At 65.0% G+C, this 23702-nt stretch overlaps 1 protein-coding gene across 6 annotated transcripts in view; it reads right to left on the bottom strand.

The window, feature by feature from the left end:
• Positions 1-20010, bottom strand: part of DCTN1 (dynactin subunit 1) — a 44190-nt gene extending 24180 nt beyond the window's left edge. The window contains exons 1-5 of one of the 6 annotated variants that reach the window (XM_065060107.1): positions 19969-20010; positions 11268-11285; positions 4478-4666; positions 2302-2337; positions 593-790 (exon numbers count right to left, since the gene is read on the bottom strand). In XM_065060107.1, the coding sequence (XP_064916179.1) occupies positions 593-790; positions 2302-2337; positions 4478-4666; positions 11268-11285; positions 19969-19995 (468 nt within the window). In that variant the 5' untranslated portion in view covers positions 19996-20010. Of the gene's footprint in view, positions 1-592; positions 791-2301; positions 2338-4477; positions 4667-6649; positions 6671-11267; positions 11496-19968 lie in introns of those variants that run through there. The other 5 variants (XM_065060105.1, XM_065060104.1, XM_065060110.1 and 2 more) reach the window with 5 other exon arrangements.
• Positions 20011-23702: the final 3692 nt, after the last annotated feature.

Here is a 23702-nt window from a genome sequence, read left to right as displayed (position 1 = left end):
CCTGGGCAGCCTGTTCCAATGCCCCACAGCCCTTTGGGGAAGAAATTGTTCCCACATCCAACCTCAACCTCCCCTGGGCAACTTGAGGCCGTTTCCTCTGCTCCTGGCGCTTGTCCCTCGTCTCGAACTTGCCAGTTCAAGATCTCCAGGTGTTCCGCTCCAGCTTGTGGAGGTGGGACGGCCAGTTTATTGGCAGGTCTGGAATGCGACCAGTGCTCCCCGGGGCCGGCAGATTAAACCGGGGACACATGGCTGATGCCGCACGGGGACGCCCGTCCTGCCAGCCCGGTGTGCAACGTGCCCTCAACCACCGCGCTCGCTGTCCCCAAATGTCCGAGGACATCACCCCTTACCCCGCCCGACACTGAGCGTTGCAGTGATGGAGGAATCGCCCCATGGACAGGTCAGACGTTCACGTGGCACAGAACAGCCACCCGTCAGGTCAGAGGCCGGCGCAGGCCCCGGCACGTATCAGAAGACAAGCCAGGCCCCCCACGGCTGAATGGCAGCTGGTATCTCGCGCCCCGCGCACGCTCAGCGGCACCGGCCCCGCAGCCGCGCGTCCCTGCCAGCCCCGGCCCCCGGTTCTCACCTTCTTGGCCTCCTTGAGCCGCTTCTGCAGCTCGGCCTGCTGCTCCTGCATCTTGCTCTTCCACTCCTGCACCTGCTCCAGCTGGATCTTGTACTTCTCCAGCTCTTTGAGCTTCGCTTTGTCTTCATTTCGCTTTATCTTCAGAGTCTCCAATTTCTCCTCCAGGTCCCTGACTTGAGAGCGCAAGTTTTCCTCCTCCTGCAACACCAAACCAAGAATGACCAACAGGAGCAGCGACGCCCGCTGGAGCGAGCTCCGGGCACGCTGCTTCGCCCCACGGAGCCCGACCCAGCCGGCGTTCCGGCATCACCACTGGGACGCAGCTACACAGTCTGTCCGTTATCTTAATCTGTTGGCTATCAACGTTCCTTGACACGCTGACATAAACCTTTTGGCCGGCAAAAGGTCCTGAGCACGTTGGTTTTGATTTCACCAGGATCTGTGGATGCCTAAATCCTTTAAAAACAAAATAAATGCATAAACCCAGCACTAACAGGTCCGAGCTCCCCCTTCAGCAACCCGCTGGTGCTCAGAGCAGACAGCATGCAAGAAACACGTTCTCGTGGTCAGAAACGGGTCTTACAGAGAGGTTCTAACACACACCGTGCAGGAGGGCCAGGGGGTTTAGTAGTCAGCGTGTGATTCAGCAGCACGGGCACACACAGGGTAACTGTGCACCCAGACCAGCTCGCTCACGCAGCCGGGACCTCGCCCGAGGCTTTTCCAGCCGATACCCTGGCCCCGCGGCTGTTCGGGGCTGGGCAGCCCCCCAGCCCACCCGTCTGCTCCAGAGCCGCGGGGCCTCGTCCTGGAACCAGCTCTGTGTGCACAGACCCGGCCGGGGAGGATCCCGGAGCAGCAGAGCGGCCCAGGAGCTGCCCAGTGACCCCGCAGTGCAGCTGGGACCGGTTCGGGTGGAAAAGCCCCTTGAGGTCACCGAGTCCACCCCTACCCCACCCTGTCCCTACCCTGTGTCCTGAGAACCTCCTGTCCGTCTGTCCAGCCCTCCAGGGCTGGTGACTCCAGCACTGCCCTGGGCAGCCTGTTCAATGCCCCACAGCCCTTTGGGGAAGAAATTGTTCCCACATCCAACCTCAACCTCCCCTGGCGCAACTTGAGGCCGTTTCCTCTGCTCCTGGCGCTTGTTCCTGGGGAGCAGAGCCCGACCCCCCTGGCTCCAAGCTCCTTTCAGGCAGTTCAGAGATCAGAAGGTCTCCCCTCAGCTCCTGTTCTCCAGCTGAACCCCCAGGTCCCTCAGCCGCTCCATCACACTTGTGCTCCAGCCCCTCACCAGCTCCGTTCCCTTCTCTCACTCGCTCCAGCACCTCAAAGGTTTCTTGGCGTGAGGGTTTCAGCCCAAAGCCAGTGGGGGCTGAGACGAAAGCCGGTGCACGGGGAAGGGACGGAGGGTTGGGATTCCCAAGCAGAGGCAACCGCAGCCCCTGGGGTCACAGCCCGCGGCTGCCGCGGCCCGTGGCACAGGCCAGTCTGCTCCCAGGGCCACGGCACAGCCAGCGCCCCCAGCAGCGGCACCGCGTTCCCGCTCCTGTGCCGTCCCCGGAGCGCGGCCGCAGCGTCACCCCACAGCACACAGCGCCACGGGCGCGGGGCAGAGCCACACGTCACACGGGTTAGGTCACAGCAGAGCCCTCGGCTCCTGTTAGAGGTGACATGCACGGCCATCACACCGGAGCCTCGGGCACGGTCACCTGGCCGTCCTGGGGACGCTGCGCGGCCGGGCTGGGCTGCGGACAGAGAACAAACAGCTTCAGTGCCACCCGTTGTGCCCGGCCCAACACTGTCCTGAGGCCTCCGCTCAGATCAGGCCGGCGGCTGCTCTCGCACTGAGTCCTAAGCCAGAACTTTCTGGACAGTCAGATTTTAATTTGAAATACTTGCCTTTCCACTGCCCCAGCTCAACTGGAAGATTATTTTATAAGAAATAATAATAATAAGAAACCAACACTATCTCCTCTACTTCAGGACAAGGAAAAGCCTCCCAGCCCGTGGAGAAGGGAAGACGACGGCTCGTTCGGTGCAGTCTGTACACAGACACTGGAGTAGAGCGGTTGCTCCTGAGCTCTGGCGACCATCGGACCAGCCAGCCCTCAGTCCCCGGCACAGCCGGTGTCTGTGGTACAGAATGCGAATGAGGGTGAGAGGGTGTCCCTGTCCCCCTCCCCGCCCCATCAGCCCTGCCTTTGGGAAAGCCCCGTGTCCCTTCAGAGAACGCCCCAAGGCCCCAGCTGCTTTCATTCAGCACAGAGTGTGGTGCAGCGCCGCGGAGCCCGGGCTCCCGGACCCGGACCTGCAGCTGCCTCCTCTGCCCGCAGCCCCCGAGGGAGCCCCGAGCGCCCCGTGCTCCTCCCTGCGCCCCCGAGAACTCTCCTGGGTCTGCGGGTGCCGCTGTGGCCAGAGCAGCTCCCGGGGCCGCGGGAACACTGACACCAGCGCGGGGCGCTGGCAAGGGCAGGGACAGGGACAGACCCAGGTCAGGCAGGGACAGGGACAGGGACAGAGCCGGGTCAGGCAGGGACAGGGACAGACCCAGGTCGGACAGGGACAGGGACAGGTCAGGCAGAACAGGGACAGACCCAGGTTGGGCAGGAGCCGGTGCTGGAGCCTCTGACCAAAGCTGACATCACGACTCGGGTGACATTAATGGATTTCAAAGTCCTGCGCAATGTCGAGCGGCACAGGAAAACCGCAGCTTCCTCTGTGTCTCTGGACACACGGACAGCACCGTTCTGCCACGGGCAGGGCTCCGGCACCACTGCAGAACCGTCCCCAGAGCCCCTGGCAGTGAGGGGACCCCTGCGCCCCGCCAGCTCCCGGCCTTGCAGGCTCTTCATTCCCTGCCCTGTGCCCCAAATCTTCAACAGGCTCTAATTCTAACTCATTAATACAATGCAGGCTGGAAGTAATTACAAACTATTTTGAAGATCAAAAGTGGAATAACTACGCTGATATAATTAATAGAAACACTCAAGTTTGGGAAACATTGGAGCTAAGGGGACGCTGGAGCGCTCCCGAGGCACCTCCATGGCCGCTCCCCCCATGCCAGCGCACCCAGCACCGGGGGGACCCGGGTCAGGCCTCCCCCGGACTCACAGGGTCAGGCTCTGACCTGGAGCCTCCAGCCCCAGCTGCCCTGAGCCGCCCCGTCCCGCAGGGACCGGGTGGGGACACCGTGCACCAGAATGGAGCTGAGCTACTGCAGCTGCTCTGGGGAAGCGCCTCCCCAGCTTTGGTGTGTCGGTCCCTGCAGCATCCCCGGCCAAGTCCCCACCGAGCCACACACAGTCCCCTCTGTCCCCAGTCACCTCACAGAGTCACAGAACCATGTTGGTCAGAAAAGCCCCCCAAGCTCATCCAGTCCAACTGTAACCCACCCTGTCCCTGCCCCCTGTCCTGAGAACCTCATGTCCGTCTGTCCAGCCCTCCAGGGCTGGTGACTCCAGCACTGCCCTGGGCAGCCTGTTCCAATGCCCCACAGCCCTTTGGGGAAGGAATTGTTCCCCACATCCAACCTCAACCTCCCCTGGCACAACTTGAGGCCGTTTCCTCTGCTCCTGGCGCTTGTTCCTGGGGAGCAGAGCCCGACCCCCCTGGCTCCAAGCTCCTTTCAGGCAGTTCAGAGATCAGAAGGTCTCCCCTCAGCTCCTGTTCTCCAGTGAACCCCCAGGTCCCTCAGCCCGTGGTGCTGAAACCTGGCACGACCTGATGGCCGGTGGCACAAGCCCTGCGCAGCGAGCAGCACCAGCCTGAGAACCGCTCCTCCCTCTTCCTCCCCTCTCCTCCTCCTCCCAGTCCTGGCACAGGTTCTCTCTGCCCTGAGCAGCCCCGCCGCGGCAGAGCCGGCAGCTTACCTGCGCCATGGCTCACCTTTGTGGGCGAGGGCACCGGCGGTGCCACCGGCGAGGCCAGGGCGGGCGTCGGGATGACCGGGGCCACCAGCGGGGTCTGGGCCGGCGTGCTGGGCTCACTGCTGCTCATCTCCCCGCCCGAGGCCGAGGCCGAGCCCGAGGGCCCGGCCGTGCCGCTGGACGCTGCCGAGCTGGGGGTCCGGGCGGGCTGCAAAACAACACGGGCAGGACACGGTCAGAGCGGCACGTGTGACGGGAGACGGCGCTTCCCCGGCCGCCCCTCTGCCCGCGCCTTGCCGCCGCGTTCTCCTGTCACCGGCTGTTCCTCCCGCTCCCAGACTCGCGTTGCCAGCACACACGAAACCCACGGGGACATTTCCCAGGTGCTCTGGGCTGTCACGGGTGCTCGGTACCAACCCACAGTGACCGAGGGGAGCGGGGACTCTGGGCTGCCACGGGCACTCGGTACCAACCCACGGTGACCGAGGGGAGCAGGGACTGACCACAGAAGCCTGGGAGGGCCAGGCCGGGCACAGCCTTGTGTGGGCACAGAGCACAGGGACAGCGAGGACACCAGGGACACTAGGGACACCAGTGACACAGAGCACGGGGACAGCAGGGACACCAGTGACACAGAGCAGGGTGACGGTGGGAACACCAGTGACACCAGTGACACGGAGCACAGGGACACGACGCTGGGGACACCAGGGGCAGCCAGGCCTGGCGGGACGCGGCGCAGGGCCAGACCCACGGCTGCCGGGAGCCGGGGGCGCTGGGATCCGCTGCTCCGGGGAGTCCGGCTCGGCCAAAGCCCAGAGAGTCAGCTGGCGAAGGGAAAGGTGACTCGGTGAAAGCACACCCGGCCCCTGGCCCAGCTCTGGAACAGAGGGGCAGGGACAACCAGGGTCCTCAGGGGCGTCTGCAGAGGTTTTGGGGCTCCAGCTCCAGAGAAGCACGGACTCACAGATTTGTTTGGTTGGAGAAGCCCCTTGAGCTCATCCAGTCCAACCACACCCCACCCTGTCCCTGCCCCCTGTCCTGAGAACCTCATGTCTGTCTGTCCAGCCCTCCAGGGCTGGTGACTCCAGCACTGCCCTGGGCAGCCTGTTCCAATGCCCCACAGCCCTTTGGGGAAGAAATTGTCCCCAGATCCGAGCTCAACCCCAAAGCCCCTGTGACGGGAGCAGGGGAGGTTTCGCCCCATCTGCCCTCCACACCTGGAAACACAACAGGGCACATCTGGGGCTCAGCACCTGCAGGAGCCCTTGCCAGGTGCTGCTGTGCCCCCTGTGTCACCAGCAGCTTGTTGGGGCCACACTGGGGCAGGCGCCCGAGGCGGCACCTCTGTCTGCAGGTACGGGAGCTGGGGACAAAGCGCCGAATTTTAGGGGAACAAAAGGAGAACACGAGAGAGCAGCAAGAGCTCCCTGGAGCCCAGGGCACACCAGGGGAGCTTGGGGGAGGCAGCCTGCAGGGAGCACAGCTCCGGCAGGCACCGCTGCTCTCTGCCCACCCACCCGCCTCTCTGGAGCAAACCCAGCAGTGCTCACGCCGTGCCTGGAGCCTCTGGGGAGGCTGCAGGGGGACGTGACGCTGCAGAGGGAGCAGCGGGCTCTCCTCACGCCTGCTCACATGGCCCCGGCCGCCGGGGTGCTGGTCAACACAATGTCTGCCGGTAGGGACGCCGGACACCCGGCTGCTGGATCCGGCTGCCCGGGGCTCAATGGACCCGTCGCTGCCCTGGGCTGAGTCTCTTGCACACGCGGGTGAAAACCAAGCCCTCCTGCGGTGTGCCCCTCACCGAGGAGAAAACACACCCCAAAACTGAGGGTTTATCTCCTGTGTTTGCTGACTGGGGAGCGGATTGTGCCGGGACCAGCGCGGGGCTGGCTGACCAACAGACACCCCAGCATCCCGCTGGGAGCAGCCCCAAGCGGCAGGGACGGCCGGCAGGGAGAGGCGACGAGGAGCGCCCGGGGCGCTGGGGCAGGGGACCCCGCAGGCACACTCCACCGAGTCCCAGCAGCCCTGGCCCAGCGGGACGCTGTGCCACACGGGCTGTCCCCGGCGCGCACAGCACCCCCGGGAGCTCCCCCGGGCTCCGCACGGTCGGATGGACAAAGGCAGGTTGGCCGAGCACCCGGCACAGTCACCGCGCGGCCCCGCGCCGGGCCCGACCGCCGCTGCTCACCTTGGGCCGCCGGGCGCTGGTCTGCAGAGAGGAGAGGTGCACAGGACAGAGGAGCAGAGGGACAGACCGGCAGAGGGACAGACCGGCAGCGGCGGGAGCGGCAGAGAGGGGAGAGGAGACAAAAGACAGCAGGGCAATTAGTGCGCGCGGAGCTCGTTAACCGCGCACCGGGGCCGCGCGGCGCGGAGCAGCCTCAGCCCAGCACACCGCTCCCAGAGCACGAACCTGAGCGGGGGAGTTCGACTTTTTTCCCCCTCCCCTCACCCATTTTTTAGGGAGCAGAGCGTCACCAGAGCAGCTGTGCATGGAGACGCCAGAGGCCCTGGGCTCTATTGCTCTTTAGTCATCAAACTCGCAGGGACGACATGGAGCTTCTTCTCCAGCACTTCCAAGTTCTCATGTCCGGACACGGATCCACGCACGGAGGTCGAGGGGAACGCGGCGCCGTCCGCACTGCAGCGCGGCAGAACCGCCCGGCAGAACCGAGGCTGGGGAGGCCGGGTCCTCATGCGCACCCACATCCACTAACACAGCTCGCCCACCCACGGCTGGTGTAACAGCGCCAGGGTGACGCTGGGGACAGGCTGGGAGCTGCAGGGACGTCTGCTCTGCGGCCTGGGAACACGGGGGCAGCTTTCAGAGCTTCTCACGTTCTGCTTCGGGTTTTGTTCTGTTACCTGATCCACAGCTTAAGTGCCCGAGAGCAGGGCAGATCGATGAACACGCTGCCATCTGACACCCCCGAGGGCGCAGCGTGAGCCAGACGTGGCCAGGCAGAGCCCGGCAGCGACACCCGGCCCCTGCGCGGCCGCGGCAAACACCCCGGGATGGGCTCAGCACCGCTGCCACGGCACCGCTGTCACTGCCACGGCATCGCTGCCACCACCACGGCATCACTGCCACCACCACACCCACCGGGATGGGCTCAGCACCGCTGCTGCGGCACCACTGTCGCTGCCACGGCATCACTGCCACCACCACGGCATCGCTGCCACCACCACGGCATCGCTGCCACCACCACGGCATCGCTGCCACCACCACACCCACCGGGATGGGCTCAGCACCGCTGCCGCGGCAGCGCTGCCACAACATCGCTGTCACTGCCACGGCATCGCTGTCACCACCACAGCATCACTGTCACGGCATCGCTGCCACAGCATCACTGCCACCACCACAGCATCGCTGCCATGGCATCGCTGTCACAGCATCGCTGCCACGGCATTGCTGTCACCGCCACAGCATCGCTGCCACTGCCACACCCACCAGGATGGGCTCAGCACCATTGCCATAGCACTGCTTTCACAGCACCACTGCCACTGCCACAGTATCGCTGTCACAGCATCACTGTCACCGCCACACCCACTGGAATGGGCTCAGCACTGCTGCCACAGCAGCGCTGTCACAGCACCACTGCCACTGCCACAACATCGCTGTCACAGCATCACTGTCACAGCACCACTGCCACTGCCACAGCATCGCTGTCACAGCACCGCTATCACAACATCACTGTCACAGCACCGCTGCCGCTGCCACAGCACCGGGACGGGCCCAGCACCGCTGTCACCACCACTGCAGCTGATGTTCAGATGCAACCATCCGTTCCCAGCCCAGGCCTTGGCAAACCACCTGAGAGATCTTGCAGCTACTCAAACAAACAAACAAATCTATATATATATATATATAGATTACAACTGGACAGCTTCAAAATAGCTCAGTACCTACTGTATTCTTTGGGCTCGACCCCATTTTGCTCACGTCCGGTCTTGTCTAAAAGGCCGCGCTCAACAGGAGGCCCGTTCCAGCCCTGAGGGGCGACTCTCGGCTCCCAGAGCATCTCCTGCTCGGCCAGGTGTGCCAGGAAGGTGTAGCGGCAACGGCAAAAGCTTGAAACCCCCGCGGAGCCACGGGGCTGGTGCGGGAGCAGCCCAGCGCCGCTCACGGCTCCGGAACAGAGATCACGCTGAGCACCACAAAGCTGAAGAAACCTCTGAAACCCCCTCCCCGGGGCACGAGCGGCCGTGGGGGTTTCACACCCGCCTGTGTCCCTGCGCTGGGAACGGCTCCGTGTCTGTGACTGGGAAAGGGCTCCAGGGAAATGGCTCCATGTCTGCGCTGGGAACAGCTCCATGTCTGTGATTGGAAACGGCTCCGTGTCTGCGCTGGGAATGGCTCCGTGTCTGTGACTGGGAACGGCTCCACGTCTGCGCTGGGAAACAGCTCCAGGGAAATAGCTCCATGTCTGTGCTGGAAACAGCTCCATGTCTGTGATTGGAAACGGCGCCATGTCTGTGCTGGGAACAGCTCCATGTCTGCGCTGGGAAATGGCTCCATGTCTGTGCTGGAAACGGCTCCATGTCTGCACCGGGAATGGCCCCAGGAAAATGGCTCCATGTCTGTGATTGGAAACAGCTCTATGTCTGCGCTGGGAACGGCTCCATGTCTGCGCTGGGAACGGCTCCATGTCTGCGCTGGGAAATGCTCAAGCAGCTGCCGTGGAGCCCTCCCTGGCTGGGCATGGTGGGGAGACACGAAGCATCTTCCCGACTACAACGTCACCAAACCTTTCAGCCGCAGGACAAGCCTCCCGGTGACCCTGTGTGACAGCCGCCGGGGAGCGGCAGGGGCTGCTCTGGCTGGTGGCTCCTTCGGTGTCCTGTGCAGGGCCCTTCGGGTCCCTCTCCATGTAAAGACCAGGACAAGCCGAAGCTCCGGCTGCGAGATGCCCGAGCAGCTCATCGTGCAGGGACAGACGCGCTGGCGCCAGGGCAGGGACAGGGTTCTGCCGTCCCTGCTCCACGCGGGGTCACAGCAGCGCAGCCGCCAGTGGAGCGCTCGGGAACCCGCGACAGCAGCGGCTGCCCTCCCAGCCCTGGGTGCGGGGCCCAGCCCACCGGGAGACACCGGGAGCAGCACCCTGCTGGGAGACACGGGGAGCGGGACCCCACGGGAGACACGGGGAGCGGGACCCCACGGGAGACACAGGGAGCGGGACCCCACGGGAGATCTCCAGGACCCCACGACAGCTCTCCAGGACCCCACGACAAAGTTCCCAGGGCCGCACCCAGCAGGTGTCCTGGACCCCTGGCCACAGCTCCGGGCGGCCCCGGCAGCAGCAGCAGCAGCAGCACCACTCTGCCCAGAGCACACGCCCCAAGCTCGGCCGGGCTGCAGCCCCCGCAGCAGCTCAGTCCCAAACCTCTGGCCCCCGGGATCTCCGACCACGCGGCTGGGGACGTTCATATTTCAGCTGGCCGTGCTGAACTCTGCTGCGTAACGTTGCTCCATCAATATTTAATGACATTATACAACCTTTGTTCCCTCGGCGGGTCCCGCAGGCGGCAGCGCGGGGAGCGTGTGGGGCTCTGAACAGACAGGCTCGGACACAAGCTTTGGTTCTGGAGCAGGAGATGTGGCAGAACTCCCGTCCCCGCTGCCTGCGGCGCAGCCGGCTGGCGATCGCGGGGCCCTCCCGGCTCGGTTCCGCTCCTGGTGCGGAGTCTCGACCGGGCCCGGCCGGGAGCACCGAACGCCGCTGTCGTGAGGACGGAGGCGGACGCTGGTGGTGGTGTCGCCAGGCGGGACTCGCGCTGCGCTGCCAAACGCTTCACCTGGACCAGATCTGAGGTTCCCGATGCAGAAAAGCAAAACTTGTTGTGGCGCAAGTGCCGCTGCAGCCTTCCCGTCGGTCCCGGGGCGCCGAGCCTCCTGCTCACAGGAGCTGCCCGCAGCCGCGGCGCGAGCTCCCCGCGTTCTGCCCGGGCTGACGGTACCCGCGTTACTGCGGGGGATGCACAAGGCACTTTGCATTTTGAAGAGCCGCGGACACTTCGCGCATGCCCGTTCTCACACAGAGCAACACGAAACGAGGAGAAGCGGGTGAAGCCGCGGCGCTGGGACCCGCGACGCTGCCGGCAGGGCGGGCCGGCCCCTCCGCTCCGCGTTCCTCGCTCCGCACCGGGAAGCGGGCTAAACCGGAGCTCGCAGTAACCGCCGCCTAAGGAGGTTTTCACTGTTCGGTGAGCTCGTGAACCACACGCACAAATCAAATCCTTTACTGTAACGTCAATGAAATGGCAAAGGCTCCTCGCTGACACAGCACGGCTGCTGAAGTTTGTGCCTTCGCTTGTTTTTATTTTCACTTCTTCGAGATCATACAAAATCTCTCCGGATTCCTCTTTAAGCTGAACGGTGACATCCTGGTTGTGCCAAAAATAACCACCCAGGACACTACGGAGCACAAAGCGGAGCCCGTGCTGAAAGGCGCAGGAGCGGCAGCTGCCGGGGAATGCGGAGCAGGGGGACGGGAGCGCCGGAGGCGGCAGAGCCCGGCGGCGCGGCCGGAGAGGCGGTACCGCCAGCATGCAGGTCCCCAGCCCGGCCCGGCCGCAGGGATGCTCATGCAACGCAGGCACAGGGATGCGATGGACAAACCGCTTCAGGGGAACTTGAAGGGAAAAGCGAGACACAGAATGAAGCTGCTTGTTCATCCAGCCCCCCCGCCCGCACCCAAACCCGGCTCCATCAGCCCAGCGGCATTAGCATACGAACAGAAAGGGGAAAGGGGGAAAGCAGGCAGGCGGGAGCAGCGTTAGGGGAGGGTGTGATCCAGCAGCTGTACCTTGCGAGTGGCCGGGGCCTGCCTCATCATTGCGGGGAGGACGGAGCGAGGAGGGAAGAGGAGCAGACGTTAGCACCGGCGCTCGCTGCGGCGCCTGCAAATGGCCGCGGCTCCGCGCCACCCGCTCGCCATCCGCCCGAGCCCGGCGGTCGCCTCTGCCAGCGCCGGCCGCTGCGGCGGCTCCGGGGGCTGCGCCGGGGCCGCTCGTCCTCCTGCGCCGCTGCCGCCAACCACCGCCCCGGCGGCTCATGACATCACCGCCGGCGGCTCTCCTCCCGCCGTGCCGCGGGATGCGCCGGGATGCACCGAGACACACTGGGATGCGATGGGGCGCGATGGGGCGTGATGGGATGCAATGGGATGCAATGGGGCGCGATGGGACGCAATGGGATGCTGAGAGCAGGGGGCCACAGTAGCTCAGCAACACCTCACTCAGCCGCCGCACCCGTGGGTCCAGCCGGGTCCATCCCCCCGTCCCTCTGTCCCCCTGTCCTTCTGTCCCCCCTCAGCACCCCCCAAGCACGCGGAGCCCCACGGAGCTGTCCTGCACAGCCCCGCCCGCCCCACGGCCACACCAGCCAAGGGCAGCTGGGACCTGCCAGCAAACCCTGGACAGACGGACAGCGCTGAGCGTGCAGACGGACAGACGTCTGTGCAGAGCCGCGTCCATCTTGCAGCGCTGCCCAGCCCGGCACCTGCTGCCAACAGGGTTTGTTTCCAAGGAGCTCAGCGCTCCCTGCACGGCCAACGATGCCACGAAACCCCCACACCTGGGAGAACCCTGCCCGAAACAGCCCCCGTCCTAAAACCCTGCCCTGCAAAACAACCCTGCCCTGGACCAGCCCTGCCCTGGACCAGCCCCTGCCCTGGACCAGCCCCTGCCCTGCAAAACAACCCTGCCCTGGACCAGCCCTGCCCTGAACCAGCCCCTGCCCTAAACCAGCCCCTGCCCTGGACCAGCCCCTGCCACAGGAAAACCTGCCCGAAAACAGCTCCTGCCCTAAAGCAAACCCTGTCCTAAGCCAGGCCTGGCAGCACCCGGCTCAGCCCAACTCCCGCCTGCACCCCAGCCCCACAGCAGCACCCCCAGCAGCACCCCCAGCCCCACGGCAGCACCCCCAGCAGCACCCCCAGCAGCACCCCCAGCCCCACGGCAGCACCCCCAGCCCCACCCACAGCCCCACGGCAGCACCCCCAGCCCCACGGCAGCACCCCCAGCCCCACCCACAGCCCCACGGCAGCACCCCCAGCCCCACGGCAGCACCCCCAGCCCCACCCACAGCCCCACGGCAGCACCCCCAGCCCCACGGCAGCACCCCCAGCCCCCCGGCAGGGCTGCGAATGCCACAGCAGCCGGTGACGCTCAGAGAGATCTGTGAACTGCTGGTGCGCCCTGGTGCCACCGCACACCGGGATCCCGGCCTGTTGGGTAGCGGCTCCTTTGACACACGCCTGTAACTCTGCATACCGCATCGTATGTGCGTGAACACGGACCTTCCTTTCCACGCGGACAACTCCCAGCCCAGTTCCGCCATCTTCCAGCATTTCCAGACTAAGGCACCAGGAGGGAGAGGAGCCTGGGCCAGCCCGGGCTGACCCGCAGCACCAGTGTTCCTTACATAGGCACGGAATCACAGAACCACAGAGGTTTGGGTTGCAGGGCCCTCCCCAGCTCCCCAGTCCCCCCTGCCATGACAGGGACATCTTCACCAGCTCAGGTTGCTCAGAGCCCCGTCCAGCCTGGCCTGGGATGTCTCAGGGATGGTCCATCCACCACCTCTCTGCCCAACCTGGGCTGGGGTCTCGCACACCCTGTGCACGCACACACCCTGCGCACGCACACACACGCTCACACCCTGCGCACGCACACCCTGCGCACGCACACACACACCCTGCGCACGCACACCCTGCGCACGCACACCCTGCGCACGCACACACCCTGCGCACGCACACCCTGCGCACGCACACCCTGCGCACGCACACCCTGCACACGCACACACACACTCACACCCTGCGCACGCACACCCTGCGCACGCACACGCTCACACCCTGCGCACGCACACGCTCACACCCTGCGCACGCACACGCTCACACCCTGCGCGCACCCTGCGCACACTGTTAATTTTTCTGCACCTTCCCTCCAGCCACAACCCACCACCAGGAGCAGATCGTAAGAGACTCAAGGGCCACCACAGGGAGCCCAGAATCTGGTGGTTCATGTGGAATTTCTGACCCTACACGGCTCACACCTGGAACCACAGAGCGGGTTTTCAACCTGCTTGACGCACCACAATCTCCCACAGTGTTTTTGCTCCAGAGCCATTTCAGGACCTGTCGGTAAGAACAGCACGTCTGAACTCTCCAAAAGGCACTTGGGGTGCTGTGGCTGCGCCGCAGGACACAGAGCAGCTCAGCTCCCACCGCTCCTCCTGCCATCGCCGGGCTCTGGCTGTGCCACAGGACACAGAGCAGCTCGGCTCCCACCGCTCCTCCTGCCATCGCCGGGCTCCGGCTGTGCCACAGGACGCAGAGCAGCTCAGCTCCCACCGCTCCTCCTGCCATCGCCGGGCTCCGGCTGTGCCACAGGACACAGAGCAGCTCAGCTCCCACCGCTCCTCCTGCCATCGCCGGGCTCCGGCTGTGCCACAGGACACAGAGCAGCTCAGCTCCCACCGCTCCTCCTGCCATCGCCAGGCTCCGGCTGTGCCACAGGACGCAGAGCAGCTCAGCTCCCACCGCTCCTCCTGCCATCGCCGGGCTCCGGCTGTGCCACAGGACGCAGAGCAGCTCAGCTCCCACCGCTCCTCCTGCCATCGCCGGCCCGGCAAACGCCGTGCGGGCCCGTGGCGCGGGGAGCTGCTCGGCCTGGCTCTTCGGTTCCTCCAAACTCTCCAAGTCCTGGGCTTCGCTTTGGCTTTTGTTTTCAACCAGCAAAGTCCTTCCAGAGCCTTGAGTCCCGTTTAACCGGCAGCTCAAACAGCGCATGGTTGGTTGAACACAGCAACTGCCGGTCAGGTTTTCCCGCAGGACAAAGGATTGTGCCACTGGGTAAGTTAGAGAGCCAACGTGGGCATCCCGCAGAGAGATGTTAAGGCAGGAGCCGCCGCACGTCATTTGATTCTAATACTTTACCATCTTCTCTCCCAGCAGCCAAGATCGATCACCAGCACCTTCGGTGACACATCCACCCTCCATCTACCACCTGAGAGCTCAAAATTCCTGGCCCAGGACCTGAGCTGCCCACAGAGTCACAGGGTCATGTTGGTTGGAGAAGCCCCTCAAGATCATGGAGTCCAACCACAACCCACCCTGTCCCTGCCCCATGTCCTGAGAACCTCATGTCCGTCTGTCCAGCCCTCCAGGGCTGGTGACTCCAGCACTGCCCTGGGCAGCCTGTTCCAATGCCCCACAGCCCTTTGGGGAAGAAATTGTTCCCACATCCAACCTCAACCTCCCCTGGGCAACTTGAGGCCGTTTCCTCTGCTCCTGGCGCTTGTTCCTGGGGAGCAGAGCCCGACCCCCCTGGCTCCAAGCTCCTTTCAGGCAGTTCAGAGATCAGAAGGTCTCCCCTCAGCTCCTGTTCTCCTGTGCTCCAGCCCCTCACCAGCTCCGGTGTCCGGCCGCAGGGACCTGTGCCCGGTGCCACATGTCACAGGCAGATCTGCTGCAGCACACATGGCCTGCGGTTCCTGCGGTGGCTCTGGCGAGGACGATGACAAGGACGATGACAAGGACAAGGCTGCCATCGCTGTCCTCTCTGGGCAAGTTAGATGTGGCTGCCGGTCCCTGCAGCTCTGGCCAGGGCGAGCGGCTGTGCCGGCCCTTCCGGGGCAACACTCGTTGGCTCCTGTGCGAGGCACTCCCAGCCCGTTGCGTGTCCCCCGAAGCCCAGGCGGGCCAGCAGCGGCCTCGGGCAGCCCAGGCTGTCGCTTCAACCAGCATCACGAACTCCGGGTACCCGGCAAGCCTGGAAACATCATCTGGCATCACCCGCCAGGCGGCCTCGCTCGCGCAGCAGAGACGTGGACGTTAAAGGATCCCACACTTCAGAAGGTCACAGATTTGGCAGGATCGTGGGTTCCACAGGATTCCAGACGACTGCAGCTGCCAGGATCCGGGTGCCGGGCGCGGGGTCTCCTGGTGGCGCTGCAGAAGCGGGGCCAGGTCGGCGCCTCCAGCCCGTCCTCTGCGGAAGGTGCTTGTCACAAACCTGCCCCGCGGCCCCCGGACGCTGGAACAGCAAACCCCCGTGGCACAGGCTCTTACCCAAAACTACCCACCATTTCAAACAGCTACAGCAGATAAACAGCGAGGAGCCACTGCCAGCTGCGGTGACACTGACCTCCAGTACTTTCTATGCATGACAGGCTGAGAAAAATGATCGTCCTCAAGAAAGTGCCTCTGACCTCACAGCAGCTCATGGAAACAAGCCAGACAGTGCTCTGACGAGCCGGGAGACGGTAGGTGTTCCGATCCAGAGCCAAAGGGAAGCGCTTGGGCGAGCTCCCAAGAGCTGAGGTGCTGGGACAAACACCTCTCAGGGTTAAGCAAGAGAAGCAGTTTCAGGAGACCAGACGTCGTCACCCCATCACCCTGCACCATCGCCCCACACCGTCACCCCATCACCCTGCACCATCGCCCCACACCGTCACCCCACACTGTCACCCCATCACCCTACGCCGTCACCCCACACTGTCACCCCATCACCCTGCACCATCGCCCCGCACCGTCACCCCATCACCCTGCACCATAGCCCCACACCGTCACCCCACACTGTCACCCCATCACCCTATGCCGTCACCCCACACTGTCACCCCATCACCCTGCACCATCACCCCGCGCCGTCACCCCACACTGTCACCCCATCACCCCGTACCATCGCCCTGCGCCGTCACCCCACACTGTCAGCCCATCACCCTGCAGCATCATCCCATCACCCTACACCATCACCCCATCACCCTGCAGAGTCACCCCACACCGTCACCCCATCACCCCACACCGTCACCCACACCATCACAGCTCCAGACAGCTCTGACAATGGGGACCAGGGGTTCGTTTGGCTGTGCCAAAGCACGGCCAGCAGCGCCAGGCCAGGGGTGCGGGCTGGCGTGCTAATGAAGCACCACCTCGTTTCATCCGCTCGAGCCTGGCACGGCAAAGCCCGGCCTGGGTGGGGGGGTGACACAGACGGGGCTTTGAGGCACGCGAAGCGCCCCGCGGCTCCTGCAGCGCCCCTCCCGCCCCGGACCACAGCGCTCCCTCCTTGCCACGCAGTCCCAGCCCAGCGCCCCCGTCCCCGTGGCCCGTGGGGTCAGGAGCCCCGGCAGCCCCTGGGAGCCACGCGCTTGCAGGAGCCGCAGGCAGCTCACGCGGATTTAACGTTCGGCTGGAGGAGCGGGGGTGTCACAGCTGGGGCAGGGCAGCAGCCGCTCTAGGGAGCCAGCTCCCCCAACACACATCCCGTTTTCTACACCCAGGATCCCCCAGTCCTGCCAGTGGCGGTTGAACACACAGCAGCCGGGCTGGCCGCGCTCCCGCGCCGCCCTCCCGCACCGGCGCAGCAGAGGAGGAAACGCCATTTAGCAACGGAAGGAACAGGTGCCGGCTGCTTCGAGCAGCCCTTTGAAAACACTCGGCGATCAGTGGGAGGGGCTATTTATCTCCAAGCTGTGCCGAGGAACCAGGAGCCTTTAGCCCCAGCACGGCTAAGGCGATTGCCGTGTCCCGCTTTGGACAGGGGTTAATCCGGCTCATCGCCGCGGTGCCGCCAGCTTGCGGCGCCAGGTGCTGCTCGGCTCCCGCGTCCCCCGGTCCTTCCCTCCCTCGGTGAACGGCAAAACCACGGCGATCCCGCAGCGCGGACCGTGCCGGGATGGTCCCCAGCGGCGCCGGGATCCGCCCCGCGGGCAGAGGGTCGCGGCGCAGGACGTCGGCGCCCGGGCGCTCTGAGCCTCCGCAGGACGGGTTTCGGCAGGGCAGAGGTGAGGCGCGGTTACGAGATAACCGGATTGCTCCTTCCTTTAAGGGATTAGCAGGGCTTGGCTCGGCCCCTCTGCTGCACAAAGCAACCGTCTGGGACCAGCGCGCCCCCCCGGGGTCACCCGCTCCCCCACGGGACAGGGACGGGGACAGGGCACGGTCAGACGGGACCAAGTGCCCGACAGGGAGACAGAGCGGTGGGTGTTACAGAGCTCCGAACAAACACTCGAGGTGCAGCCCCAGCACACGGAGCACCAGCCAGGCAATGACAGAGCAGGGATGGCACTGGAGCTGGGACAAAGCCAACGCATCCCAGGGGACAGACAAGGAACAGGCATCACACTGGGTTCTGTGCTGTCACACGCCGAGTGACCTGCAGGGACAGCCAGCACCCCGGGGCAGGACACGTATGGTCACACAGCTCAGTGGTGACAATGTGGGCCACCAGCTCTGCGTGTGGGGACAGCGGGGGCAGGGTCCACGGGGCAGACGTCCATGTGAGGGATAGGGACCCCCGACACCCTGCACCCAGCAGGAGGGACCCCCCACTCTGTGCAGCCCTGGCGGGGGCACAGCCGGGGTCCCTCCAGCCAGGGCTGCCAGCCTGGCCACGGCACCGCCCGTGCCACCGACAGCACCGCCCGTGCCACCGACAGCACCGCCCGTGCCACCGACAGCGAAGTTCAGAGCAGCCACAACTGCCGTGGTGAGACCCCGGCCCACCGTCCCCAAGGAGCCCAGAGCCGGAGCAAAGCGAGGCCAGAGGGGGACAGCAGCTGGGAGGACAAGGGCCATCTGGCACAGAGAAGCAGCAGCTTTCAGTGCGATTAATGTCTATATTTAACATGCAAAGAGCCCCGTTAATCTCAGGAATAGGGACTTATCTGCTAATCACGTTAGTTATGATGCGATCGCACCCGCCGACCGCCGTTCTCGCAGCTCGCGCGCTGTCCCCAGCGGCAGAGCCGGCGGCTGGAGAGCCGGCCAGGGCATCGGGGCGGAGGAGCCTCAACTCTGAGGTGGCCTCAGCGAAACGGCGGCTCCGGCCTGTCCCTGGAGAACAGCTGACGCCTCTCCGGACAGCAGTCACCGGACAGCTGTCACCACACGGCCGAACAGCAAACCCTGCACTGGTTGCAGCGTGCGGGGCAACCTGCCACCACCGGGCTGCCCCGGACCCGGGAGCGCGACAGGAACGAGCGCACGGTCACACCAGGAGCCGTTCCCGACAGCGTGACCGGGACAGGCAGCCGGGACGGGCAGCCGGGTCTGAAGCAGCCGCGGTGCGAGCTCGGGAGCGACACACGCGTCCCTGCAGCTCCCTCGGAGCAGCGGGGTGCCGGTGACGGCCGGGGACAGCCGGGGACAGCCGGGGACAGCCACCACCGCCACCCCTGCCGCGCCTCAGCAGCCGCTGCCCCTCGCCCGCGGGCGCCCCGGGGACAAACGCGGCTGTTCTGATCGTCTCTCCACCCAAAAACCGAAATGAAGGCGGCTGGGAAGACAAGATGTGCGGCAGAGCCGCCGCAGCAGGTACCGTACCGCTCCCCCCGGCGCTCGCACCGTGCCCGCTGCCGGGGCCAGGGCGGCTTTTCTCTTGGCCAGACTCCCATGGCAGAAAAGTATTCCCCAAACAGCCAACGGGAAATGGCAATTCCTTGCCAAGAAGCAGCTCTTCTGGCAATGAGCAACACAAAAGGGGCCTGGCTGCCGTGCCACACGCCGGCTGGCTGGGGGAGCTCTCACCTCGGGAGCCGCACCGGGAGCCGCACCGGGAGCCACAGCCCCAGGGGACAAGAACCCCAGACAAACACACTGTGACCTGTCCCGGGTCACCACAGCGTGTTCCTCTGCACCGGTGCCCTGTTCCCAGCTCCGGGGCTCATTCTGTCACCACAGCATGTTCCTCAGCACCGGTGCCCTGTTCCCAGCTCCGGGGCTCATTCTGTCACCGAAGGGCGTTCCTCAGCACCGGTGCCCTGTTCCCAGCTCCGGGGCTCATTCTGTCACTGCAGTGCACTCCTCAGCACCGGTGCCCTGTTCCCAGCTCCGGGGCTCATTCTGTCACCACAACGGCTCCTGTTTTACCACCGCACAGCCATGGGCCAAAACCACTTGGGAGAAAACTCATGGCGCAGCATTACCTGGTGCTGGTCAGAAAACCGCTCTATATTGGGCAGTAACGGGCCACACCGTGGCGCTGGGATCACAACGCACCCGGTTACCGAGACAAATGGGCAGTTCTACACGCTTCCCGGTCGGACACGGGGCAGCGCGGCTGTGCTGCCCACAGCCCGGCACACACTGGGCAAGGAGCCGGCCCCGCGGCGCCCGAGCCGGGAACACGCTCGTTAATCGGTAATTAGAAGGGAGAGAAGGCCGAGCTGTGCTGCCGCCGGGCCCGCGGCGTGCGGGCGATGGGTGGGGCGGCGCTGGGCACAGCCCGCGGGCACCGCGGCCACGGGGAAACGCGAGCGGGGTCAACGGCGCTGCGCTCAGCGCCTCCCCCGCACACACAAAGTCCCTCCCCGCTCCCACGCCACCGCCTCGGCTGCATCCCCCATTCACCCCCCGGCCCCGGGCAGGCGGGGGCACATGCAATGAGCAACATGCAACGGTGCGATGGGGCACAGCAGGCACGGGGACGATGGACTGGGATGCACCGGGCCTGTCATGCGGCCAGAGACGCCAACACACAGAGCAAGTGACAGAAAAGCAGCACCTTTTTAGGTTTCACTCCACGCTGCATGAGGAGGGAACAAAAGGGAACAAGGTTAGAGCTCACGTCGTAGCGACCGCGGTGACGTAGCAGAAGGACTGCCCCCTTCAGGTGAGTTTAAACCAATGTTAAAGGCTTGAAGAACAAAGCAGGGCCTGTGGTCACCGACCCGCAGCACAGAGCCTTCCTTCTCACAGGAAGACCAGTCCACCTCACAGCACCAGCACCCGCGGAGCCCACCGGCGTGCTCAGCGACGGGCGCCCGGGACCGGGGGAGCAGGGTCCCGAACCCCGCTGGGCCCCGACCCTGCGAGGGAAGCGGCTCTGAACCCCGCTCCCGCCCAGCACCGCCGTGGGTGCTGCCCAGCACCGCCGGCGCAGGACGCGGCGCACGGCCTGCGGAGCGGGGCGCTCTGCTCTCACTCGCGGCTCCGGACCGCAGCGGCACAGCCCCGCCGCGGCCGCTGCCCTGCCGCGGATCTTCCGTGGCGGCTCACACAGTGGTGCTGGGAAGGAATCGCATGTCACCCAAAGCCTGCTGGAAACCCCCGTTTCCTGCTGCCCGGGGCTCGTGAACCCGCGGGAAAGCAGCTTTTCCCCATTTCACACTTCCCGTGACAGCCGCCCGGGTCTGGCCAGGCGGCACTTGGGGTTTCGGGGTCGGGATGTCCAGGACGCAGGGGAACCCCGAACAGAGCCAGCGGCACCTCCGCGCCTTCTGGCAGAGCCGTCACCATTTCGCACCCATGGCACTGCCCGACGCACGGGCCACCCTCGGCTGCTTGGACACCTCGGGGACACAGACACAGAGCGACCGGTCCGGCCACCAACCCGATGCTGGGACGGGGACACAGGAGTGAGCGACAGGGCAGCAGAGAGGAGCTCCCGCTCCTGCGGGATCTGCACCCGCACGCGCAGGCTCTGGGACACCGCGGTGCCCGCGGCTCGGCCGGCTCTGGCCACAGAGCTCAGGGTCCACAGCCGATACGGAGATCAGAAAACTGTGTTGGTGGGAAAAGCCCCTCAAGATCATGGAGTCCCAACCACACCCCACCCTGTCCCTGCCCCATGTCCTGAGAACCTCATGTCCGTCTGTCCACCCCTCCAGGGCTGGTGACTCCAGCACTGCCCTGGGCAGCCTGTTCAATGCCCCACAGCCCTTTGGGGAAGAAATTGTTCCCACATCCAACCTCAACCTCCCCTGGCGCAACTTGAGGCCGTTTCCTCTGCTCCTGGCGCTTGTTCCTGGGGAGCAGAGCCCGACCCCCCTGGCTCCAAGCTCCTTTCAGGCAGTTCAGAGATCAGAAGGTCTCCCCTCAGCTCCTGTTCTCCAGCTGAACCCCCAGGTCCCTCGGCCGCTCCATCACACTTGTGCTCCGGATCACGAGCTCCGGGGTGATTCTCCAGTTTCACCTTCAGCAGCAGCGTTACGTCCCCACTCAGGACAGAAAACACCCACAACAGTGCCCAGCAGAGGTTGTGCCCCAGGGAAACAGCAGCTCTTCTTTAGGAAAACTGTGACAACAGTCACAATGTAGTGAAGCCAACACATGTGGATCTGGCAAAAAAGAATCGAGAGGACCATAACCAGCTGGGGGACAGGAGACACCGTGTTGGGGGACAGGACAGGAGACACCGTGCCGGGGGACGGGAGACACCGTGCCGGGGGACGGGACAGGACACACTGTCCCCAGGGCCAGGTGCTGTCCCCACTGCCGGGGCGCCCTCTGCTCAGCCCAGGCTGCACACAGGGGTTCCCCACCAGCCGGGACTGCCCAGAGCAGCTCACCCCGCGCTCCCCAGGCTCTCGCTGCTGGGACCACAAACCATTTATGGCAGCGCCTTCAGCAGAAAACCTCGGCGCTTTGAGGCCCGGAGGAGAGGCGGCGCTGAGTGCCCGCCCTGGCGCCGGGGCCGTCACACCTCGGCACTGTTCACTGCCATCGCCGCAGCCCCGCGGGCAGCGCTGGCCTCTGTCCCCTCGGCAGCGAGGGCCGTGACGCCGGCTGGCAGCCGGGCCCTGCGGTGGCCAATGGGACGTCCCCAGGGACAGGGGGACCCTTCGGGGTGTCAGCGCTGCCCCGACCCCCCGCATCCCATGGCCCTGCCAGCGGCACAGCCCACACAGCCCGGCTTGGGCTGCACCCCCGCGAGCGGCTCAGACCCCCCCGTGGCACCGAATTCCCGTGCTCCCGCGCGGGGCTCCCGGGGCAAAGCCCCTCTCGGCCACGGCTAACGCAGGGCGGACAGCCAAGCGCGTGTGCCCCGCGCTCGTCTCCGGGGCAGGACGGTGACCGCGGGCTGGGGCGCCTCCCGTTCCGACAAACCAAAGCGCCACCCAGGGCGCGTCCAGCGCCCGGCCGGGGCGGCACGGGGCTCCTCTGCCAAACGCTTTGCTGCCAGCACCAAATCCTCACCCTCTTACGCAGACAGCAGGTACCATCAGCCAGTTAATCTGGGCTTTCTCCAACCTTCCGAGTGCAAACCTGCTGGTCCATCTCCTCGCCTGCGACCTTCTCAAAACGTGAGCAGCATAGGGAATTTAAAGAACAATTCCTATCTTAGCACCCTGATTTAGTGAACGCTAAGATTTTTTCCACTTTGTAATTATTATATTTGTCTTTTAGTAGCAATGTTCTACAGCAACTCTAACGTCTCCCTTCCCAGGCCTCGCGACCGCGCGTTGCAGCCTGTGCTGGGGGGGGCACCGTGCTACCTGCTCTCGCTCCCTCACGGGGTCACCGCTCGGCTCCACCGCACATTAATTCCAGCGTATCGTTAAAGCAGGAGGCGAGATGTTTGTACCACAGGCAGACAGCAGGGGACAGAAAAGATGCCGCCAGCGCCAGAGGTCCCGCGACGGAGAAGGACGAGACGCTGGTGGGGAAGTCATGTCCCACGCACACCAACAGGCAGCTGCCCTAAAAATCCCCCAGATGCCTTTGTTGGGGGTTCTGGCCCCCGCTCTGGTGTCAGCAGGACATGGCACAACCTGCGGGTCCCTCCCGGCAGGACCCACACATTCCCCTACCCCCACACGAGCTGGCTTTTCCCCGCTGCCATACACCGGGTGGGCCCGTGCCAAAGCACCCAGAGCAGACCCAGCGCCACCAGCGACCCCTCGCTACCCGTACACGTGCACATCCAGCCGCGCGCGCTAACCGCCGGTACCCGCGGACGGCGCCTGCCTGGGGTCAGGATATGCGCAGACAGGCGCCTGCTGCAGGTTTTCGTTCCGCAGGGAACAGCCCCACGGCTGGTGCAACAGGAACCCGTCTGTGCCCCGAGCGGCGCGGGGTCCCGGGCCCAGCCCTCGGGAGCACACGGTGCCGTGAGCCACACGCGGCTCGGTCAGTGTCCCCAGAACACGCTGCGCTGCAGGGCGTGGGGCCGCGGAGCCCGCAGGACGTGGGGCCGCGGGGCCCGCAGGACGTGGGCCTGCAATGCTCATTGAGCTGAGATAACACCTGCAATACAGGAAACCGGGCTGGGTTTAATTCCTCAGTAACTTACTGATTTCTGGTCATTAGCTGGAAATTGCTTTTTAATGGCCCCGTTTCCCGTGGCTCTCGGAAGAAATGTGCTTTACCACGGGTATTTTTGTGACAGAGCACTGAGAGACAGGCTGCCAAAACTCCGTGTGTTTAGTGAGTGTGTCACCTCATGTGGGGATGGCAGACGGAGCTTTCAGAGAGGTGACGTGGGTTAGTGACACGCACGGGGAACGTGTCCGCAGC

This window comes from Columba livia, chromosome 4 (assembly GCF_036013475.1).
Source record: "Columba livia isolate bColLiv1 breed racing homer chromosome 4, bColLiv1.pat.W.v2, whole genome shotgun sequence".
In the NCBI taxonomy this organism is placed as follows: domain Eukaryota; kingdom Metazoa; phylum Chordata; class Aves; order Columbiformes; family Columbidae; genus Columba; species Columba livia.
Note: the sequence above shows the minus strand (reverse complement) of the source record. Positions and strands in the feature narration are given on the sequence as shown.